The following is a 9,127-nucleotide window of genomic DNA, read 5'->3' as shown; positions in this document are numbered from 1 at the left end:
AACGCAATGCTTGAACTCAAACCCATGGCTCGTTCGAAAGTGTGCTCGCTCCAAAATCTCCAATGAGGTAATAATGTATGATTCCGATAAATGCTAGTATATGTAATGAGTTCGAGATATAAAAATTTAGTTAAGGATGTGAAGTAATTAGTATGGGTGGCAAAACAATGAATTCCAGGTACCATATGGCTGGAAAAACGAAATCGAGAAAGAATTAAAACATTAAAAAGGAAGCTGCAGCGGATAGGCAAACGGCTGGCCGTCGCCGACGGCCAGACACCCGTCGCCGACGCCGCACCCTCATCCGACGCCTTAACACCCTGCCGACGGGTGAACATGTCCGACGGCCATTATACGAGCCCGTCGCCGACGGGCAACATAGCCGTCGCCGACGGCTCATCTAATGTTGAAGCGCTGAATTGTTTTGTTTTTCATGTTTTGTGTTACCGGTTTGTTCGAAGGCTTATTTCTTGGCTACGTTGTGCCTATATAAGGTTTAACAAGTGTATGTAATCACTAATAGCGAACACAACGAGAATGGATTCGTAAGAATCAAAAGAAAACGAAGCAAACGATATGAAATGGATTAAGTGAATGATGATTAAGTGAATGATGATTAATGATTAATGATATGCTGAATGATGATTAAATTGTATTAAACGAAATATTAACATTGTGTAGATGGCTGATGCAAGAAATATTAACGATGAAAATGACGATAACAATGATGTGGCTAGACAAGAAGCATTCGAGAACAGAGTTACAGAAGTAGCGGAAGGGGTTATACAAGCCAATCTTCCACGGTTGGCTCAAGAAGTAGAAAGCCGAGTTCTGGGGGTTGTGGATGCTATGATGACCAGTAGGTTCGAAGAGTTGAAGGAATTAATCGAAGGATCCAAGGGTAGAGGTAAGGAACGAAGGTGCACTTATAAGGATTTTATGGCATGCCATCCGATGATGTATGACGGTAAAATAGATCCTGTTGAATGTCAAAGATGGATCTCGAACATAGAGGCGGTCTTTATACGAAGTAGGTGTGATAAGGAGGATCAAGTGATGTTCGCTACCGGTTTACTAACCCATCAGGCGAAGGATTGGTGGGATGCTCACAGCAAGGAGGTAGGCGAAGACAGACTGCAAGTTATGACTTGGCAGGAGTTTAAGGGGCCCTTCATGAGATATCATTGCCCTCAGTCGGCTATCGACAAGATTCAGGAGGATTTCTTACGCCTCCAGCAGAAAAACGAATCAGTGAATGAAATAGCAAACAATTTTATGGATAAGATGAAGTTCTGTGGAGAATTGGTAACAACCGAGAGGATGAAGATAAGTCGTTTTTATGGCGTGTTAAAGGCAGAAATTAGAGAGTTCATCACTCCCTCAAAATGTGAAACTCTTGAGGAGCTCATCGATTTAGCACGAGATAGGGAGATCGAGATTAAAAGACAAGAAGAGCGAGGTGAAAAGAGACCGAGTGAAAAGGGTGCAAGTTTCAGCCCATCTAAAAAGGGGAAGTTTCAGGATCAAGGAAGGAAGGGCAAGTCGAAAGGTGGAATTACACCTTGTAAGACGTGTGGGAAGCTCCATACCGGAGAATGTTTGCTAGGCAAAAAGGGGTGCTTCAAATGCGGGAAGGAGGGGCATTCATCTTATCAATGCCCGAACAACCCAAAGACTTGTTTCAACTGTTTTGAAAGGGGGCATATCAAGTCGGAATGCCCGAAGCTTCAGCAAGAAACAAAGAAAGAAGATAAGAAACAAGAGAGTTCTAAGGCGAAGGGGAGAATGTTTCAAATCACATCGGAAGAAGCCAAATCCCAGCCGAATGTGGTTTCAGGTATCTTTTTAATAAACTCAATGCCGGTTTATGTATTGTTTGATACCGGGGCCACTATGTCATTTATCTCTAGTGAAATCGTACAACACCCTTCCTTTAAGATTGAACGGATGTCGATGCCCTTAGAAGTAGAGATAGCCGATAGTAAAAATTATTTGTTGCATGAAATATGTAAAAATTGTAAATTAACCATTGAGGATGAGGAGTTTGCTATCGATCTTATACCCATGATCTTGGGAGAATTTAAGGTAATAGTGGGTATGGATTGGATGTCCCAAAACCACGCAGAGATAAATTGTGAAACCAAAACCATACATCTCCGAGCCCCAAGTGGAAGACGATTAAATGTACAAGGCGAAAGAAAGATGGAAGCGAAGCTATGTACTCTCGTTCAAGCCACTAAGTACGTGCTCAATGGGAGTAGAGCATACTTAGCTTACGTAGTAAATACTCAACAAAGCTTCCCAAAGCTTGAAGATGTTGAAGTCGTGAACGAATTTCCGGATGTATTCCCGGAGGAATTGCCGGGACTCCCTCCTGAGCGAGAAGTGGAATTCAATATCGAATTGAATCCGGGTGCGAAACCGGTCGCGAAGGCTCCCTATAGATTAGCTCCCACGGAAATGCGGGAATTAATGACACAAATACAAGACCTCCTAGACAAAGGCTTTATACGCCCAAGTGTGTCGCCTTGGGGAGCGCCCGTCTTATTTGTTAAGAAGAAAGACGGGTCGATGCGCATGTGCATCGACTATAGGGAGTTAAATAAGCTAACCATAAAGAACCGCTACCCTTTACCTAGAATTGACGACCTTTTTGATCAGTTACAAGGGGCGAGTTGGTTCTCCAAGATAGATATGCGATCGGGGTACCATCAGGTTAGAGTACGAGAAGAAGACATTCCAAAGACCGCATTTAGAACCCGTTACGGACATTATGAGTTTTTAGTAATGTCTTTCGGGTTAACAAATGCGCCGGCGGCATTTATGGACCTTATGAACCGTGTATGCCGACCCATGTTGGATAGGTCTGTGATTGTATTCATAGATGATATTCTGGTCTATTCACGAAGCAAGGATGAACATGCAGTACACTTGCGTGAAGTACTTGAAGTTCTCCGTAAGGAGAAGCTCTACGCAAAATTTTCAAAATGCGCCTTTTGGCTTAGGGAAGTGCAGTTTCTGGGGCACGTAATAAATTCGGAGGGTGTTTTGGTTGATCCTTCAAAGATTGATGCTGTAATGAAGTGGGTTTCTCCGAAAAACCCAACAGAGATAAGAAGTTTTCTGGGTCTTGCGGGATATTACAGAAGGTTCATACAAGATTTTTCCAAGATAGCCTTACCCTTAACAAAATTGACAAGAAAGAAAGAGAAGTTTGTATGGGAAAAAGAACAGGAGGAGGCTTTTCGAATGTTAAAAGAGAAACTATCAAGTCCCCCGATCTTAACATTACCAGACGGAACCGAAGACCTGGTGGTCTATTCAGACGCTTCACACCAGGGATTGGGTTGTGTTCTAATGCAAAAAGGGAGAGTTATCGCTTATGCTTCGCGACAATTGAAGCCTCATGAGGTGAACTACCCCACACATGACTTGGAATTAGCGGCGGTAGTGTTTGCATTAAAGATTTGGAGGCATTATCTATATGGGGCAAAATGCACCATTTACTCGGACCACAAAAGCCTTAAATATTTCTTTGAACAGAGAGACCTAAATATGAGGCAGCGGAGGTGGTTGGAACTTATCAAAGATTATGATTGTGATATCCTCTACCATCCGGGGAAGGCAAATGTAGTAGCCGATGCATTAAGCCGTAAAGAGTATCCACCTCCCATAAGAGTGAAATCCATGAAGATGATAGTTACGCCACGATTACTCGAGGCGATACGCGAATCCCAGATAAAGTCGCTCGGAGCGAAAGACCTGAAGAGGGAACGACTAAAAGGTGTGATCGATAATCTAGAAGAAAATTCGACCGGGCTTAAGACGCGGTTCGGCCGAATTTGGATTCCGCGATTCTGCGAAGTCAAAGCTGCCTTGCTCGACGAGGCACATAAGTCTCGATATTCGGTCCATCCCGGGGCTACAAAGATGTATCGGGACTTGAAAGCCAATTATTGGTGGCCGGGTATGAAGCGTGACATAGTTAAATACGTCGCAAAATGCTTAACATGCTCCCAAGTGAAAGTAGAACATCAAAAGCCGTATGGGAAATTACAACCTTTGGAGATACCGGTATGGAAGTGGGAGGAACTAACGATGGATTTGATAACCAAACTTCCTAAAACAAAGAAAGGGCACGATACCATATGGGTAATCGTAGACCGACTTACAAAAAGTGCTCACTTTTTACCCATCAAAGAAGCTTACTCTTCCGAGAAAATGGCAGAAATTTATATAAACGAGATCATATCCCGTCATGGAGTGCCCGTGTCGATTGTCTCGGATCGGGACACTAGATTTACTTCTCGTTACTGGCGGAAGTTTCACGAGAGTGTGGGTACGAAGTTGCACATAAGTACCGCCTACCACCCTCAAACTGACGGCCAGTCAGAAAGAACCATTCAAACGCTCGTTGATATGTTGAGGGCGTGTGCCTTAGATTTTGGGGGAAGTTGGGACGACCAATTGCCACTGGTCGAATTTTCTTATAATAACAGTTACCATAGTGGTATTCAAATGGCACCTTACGAACTATTATACGGGAGAAAATGTAGGACTCCCGTATGTTGGGGCGAAGTGGGACAAAGGGAGTTTGCACCAAGTGATTTAATAGCAGTAACGAATGAAAAGATCGAAATGGTTAGAACAAGGTTGAAAGCAGCTCAAGATCGGCAAAAAGCTTATGCAGACAAGAGAAGGCGTCCTATCGAGTTCCAAGTTGGAGATTTTGTCTTGCTAAAGGTGTCCCCATGGAAGGGTATAATCCGTTTTCGCAAACGGGGAAAGTTAGGTCCTCGTTACATCGGGCCGTTTAAAATCTTAGCTCGGGTTGGAAGGGTTGCGTATCGACTAGAATTACCGCCTGCTTTAGACGGGATTCACCATACCTTCCACGTGTCACAATTGAGAAAGTGCCTTGCGGATGAGACAGCACTAGTACCTCTTGATGATATTGAGTTGGACGAAGGGTTAAATTATGTCGAAAGGCCCATAGCCATTAAGGATTTCAAGGTGAAGAATCTCCGCAACAAAGCTGTTAAACAAGTGTTGGTACAATGGCAGCACCGGAAGGGTTCGGATCTTACGTGGGAAGCAGAAGACGAGATGAGGAGGCACTATCCTTTTCTTTTCGGTATGTCAATATTTAAATTATGATCAGGTTTCGGGGACGAAACCTCCTTTAAGGGGGGTAGACTTGTAACGCCCCAAAAATGTTAGCAAGAAAATAAATATACAAAATAAATAAAGAATGTAACTTGGTTAATGAAACATGACTAAATGGTAGCTAATTAAGTGATAAAGTCTAACTTAAAACATATTATCAAAATAGGAGGACTAAAGTGCAAATATTAAACAAATAGGGATTTAATTAGTAAAGGAAAAGAAAAACACCATGTCTGGTGTTGGGATCGATCGAACAAGGGCAGGGAGAGGGTGAATAACCCTAAACTCAAGAAATCAAGAATTGAAGCTAAAATCTCAAGGAAAATTCGATGCATGAGCCCTTCTTTGCGAAAATCTAACCCTAATTATTAAAGTGGTAAGTTTAATTTGCTGAATTTGTGAATTGTTGAAAAGGGGGTAAAACCCAATCTCGATTCCTTGTGTAAATTGTGATAAATCTGAGTTAAAACTTGCTTTTAGAACAAGAATCATGCTTGAATTTAGGATTGTATGAAAAATGTAGTGAAAACCCACTTTGTAAAGATTATGTTACTAATAGGAGGTTCAAAAGGAATATGATCATGTTTTAGTTGATATGTGAAATTGTTGTGATGCTTGAATGCTAGATAAACTGAATTTAGAATGGGAATTATGTGAATTTAGAGGAAGGTGATTTTGTGTGGTGATAAGCTAGTAGGAACATGCTTAATAGACTTGTACCTTGAACCTTAAATATGATGCCTACCAAGTGTTTGATGAAATGCATAAAAGATGAATGTATATGAAAATAGTAGAAAGAATTGATAAACTAAGTGAAAGAATGAATGTTCTAATGTAGGCGTGAAAGAAGAAGGTACAAGCACTAAGCAAGCGGAAGGAGCACGAGATCGTGGTATGTTTCGTTTTATACGAATCTTTATTATATTTCCCATTTATATTAAATTTAATGTAAAGCTATCCTTGTATAACGAACGTGACAATGTAGTAAGTAAGCGACAAATCCCTTGTGGATTTGGGTATGTTAACGAAAGTAATGTTGAGTTATGCTAAACCCAATTTCACGGGTTGAAGGTGTATGCTTAACTCTCTACGAGAGTGTTTATGCTAAACCCAATTTCACGGGTTGAATGTGTACGCTTAACTCTCTACGAGAGTGTTTATGCTAAACCCGATTCCACGGGTCGAACGGTATGCTTAACTCTCTACGAGAGTGTTTATGCTAAACCCAATTACACGGGTCGAATGTGTATGTCAAACTCTCTACGAGAGTGGTTATGCCTAACCCAATTATTGGGTTGTTGTATGCTTAAGAGTAAGAAGGTTTTATATGGATAAAGCTAAAACGAAAGATTATGATTTTCTATGAAGATAACTAACTTTTTAAATTGTGAATGTTAGTGTAGGTAAAGCACCTCTATAGGCGATTCGGAGATATGGGACGAGCACATGTTCAAGCCTTATGATACCAAGCGCTTCCGCAACTTATATGCATACTTTTGGGTCGTGTTTGTTACTTGTTAAACTTTGCTGAAATGTTTTAGAATTGAAAACTTGTCGTTTTTGTTGGGATGGTTTTATGTAAAATGGGTCGTATTGTAAACGTTGTAAGTTATGTCAAAACAGGGGGTATGCTCGTTTTACAAACGGGTCATGCCCAAATTTTGTAAAAATTTTCTATTAAGCGTCAAAGTTGTATTTTAATGTCCGAAAGATCTTGCTTAGCATGTAAACTAGTATTTTAAAGAAAGCGGTCCTAACATGTACTAGGGACTTGAAAATACCCTAAATACTCCCAAGGAGTATGAATACAAAAATACACATACAAATACATGAGAATACATAAATATACAAGTATACAAAAATTCCTCACAAGGAAATACATGGACAAATACAAGAAAATATATATTAATGAAAATACATTTCTTGACACATTATCTAACTTGGACAAGTTATGAATTTAAAAATGTATTTTTGGACAAAAATATATAACATGTACCAAGTATTAGAATTTATACAAAAATCGGGTGTCTAACAAGAATAACCATATATATATTTTATAGCATGACAAAATATATATATTTCATACAAGTCTTAAAAATATATTATTTTTAAGAAATATAATTCCGGAAAGTAATAAAAATCAAAGTATTGATTTTTGGTGAAGAATACAAAATACACAAGTATTTACATAAAATACAAGTAGACTTTCCTAAGTATACTTGTACAAAAATAATATTGAAAATATTTTTTTCACAAAATACTTATATTTATTTTTGAGAAAATAATATAAATAACATACTTGAAAGGTTAAAAATATAAATTATTTTTAACCCTTATTACCTTGACAAGAAGACGTATAAACAAATATAAACTCAAAGTTGTGACAACCCAAGATTTCAAGGTCTTTTCCATACACATCACTGACTTCACAATCCTGTTTTTACAATTTGATTTACGTGGTGTCGTGTGTGGTTTATCTGAATGATTAATGTTTTGTGCTTGGGTGTTAAATGTAAAATGTGTAGCTTTGTGATTGATTAATAGTTATGTGATATGTGTGGTGTTAAATATAGTTTAATTAAAGTTTAATAAAAGGTTCTTCGTCACTAGTCTCTCCCGACGAAAAATGGGATTTTTCGCCATCATTAATCTCGACGAAAAAGGGATCTTCGTCGAAGGAGAGTTTCGTCGGATAGGTGACTTGGCCCAATCTATTTCACGGCCCAACTGTTTAGATTATGTATAACCCTTGTAACTGTTAAGACGTAAACCAAAAATCCTAAAGTCTTCCTTTCTTTCTTGTTCGACGGCAAACCCTCTTCGAAGCTCTTTCTCGTTTGGAGTACCTCCCTCTTTATCTCTCGGTTAGTATGTAAACAAGAATTGATCTGTTATTCATTCATTGCTTGTTATGAGTCGATTAATATTGATGGTTATGAGTTTTGTTATAGATTTAGGCTTTGTTAGAATTCTGTAAATATGATTGATTGTATAACCAAGTGATGTTGATGTATAAGTTGCATGATAATAGAACTTTTGATGAAACTTCTGCTATAACAAACTGCTTGATGATACGAATGTGTACATGATATTGAAAATCGGTGATTTAGGGTCCACCGAAATAATTGTGCATAGGCCGGAGTTGAACGAGAATGAGGACATTAGCGGCTGTTAATATTGCTCATGATTATGTTTATGTGAATTAAACAAACATGTTGTTAATCTTGTTAGTCTTGATGAACGGCGATGATTAGGGTTTGTGAATAATTGTTTCAATCTTGTTAATCATGAATGTGAAACTGATGGACCGAAAATTAGGAGATCGTGTGTAACTGATGTTGTGATTATGTTTCGTGGAATGACTTTGATGAACATTAGTGATAGTTCGTCACATTCTGGTCACGACGAAGGATCGATACTTAGTCACTATTAGTCACGACGAAGAAGGTATATTTCGTCACCTGCAACCCCGACGAACAACGGGGTACTTCGTCGTCGTGTTTCTGACGAACAACTTGAAGTTTCATCGACATGCCTTCGACGAAGAATGGGGATCTTCGTCAAAGTGAAGGTTCTTCGTCGATTTCCCACTGGGATGATTATGATAATAAATATTGATGCTTATGCATATTATCTGAGTACATGATAATACTGGTTAAGAATAAGGAACTTGTTTTGACTCGTGTAACATTCACATGGATATGTTGACTAGTATGGGAACTAAATACCTGTTATATGTAATACTGTTTTGTGTGAACTATTATGATACACATGTTGATAGATGTCAATGTGCATTAGAAATAATTGTTACTTGTGATGAAAAACTTGGTTTCATTCATAGGACTAGTAGACCCAACTGTTATGTGTTGTTGTGTATACAGACTGGATACTTGATTCATGTTATATGGTAAACTTGGTGATGAATACAGTCTGCGTGAAATACGTGATTTAATCTGTTACG

General features: G+C 39.1%; 1 protein-coding gene across 1 annotated transcript; it reads left to right on the top strand.

Annotated features, from left to right (window-relative positions):
• Positions 1-681: 681 nt before the first annotated feature.
• Positions 682-5,157, top strand: LOC118480983. Its single transcript, XM_035976026.1, has 4 exons — positions 682-2,518; positions 2,885-3,083; positions 3,201-3,830; positions 4,557-5,157. The coding sequence occupies exons 1-4, from the start codon at positions 682-684 to the stop codon at positions 5,155-5,157; spliced, it is 3,267 nt and encodes a 1,088-aa protein (XP_035831919.1).
• Positions 5,158-9,127: the final 3,970 nt, after the last annotated feature.

Source organism: Helianthus annuus, chromosome 8 (genome assembly GCF_002127325.2).
Source record: "Helianthus annuus cultivar XRQ/B chromosome 8, HanXRQr2.0-SUNRISE, whole genome shotgun sequence".
NCBI classification, from domain to species: domain Eukaryota; kingdom Viridiplantae; phylum Streptophyta; class Magnoliopsida; order Asterales; family Asteraceae; genus Helianthus; species Helianthus annuus.
This window is presented reverse-complemented; position numbering and strand designations above follow the sequence as displayed.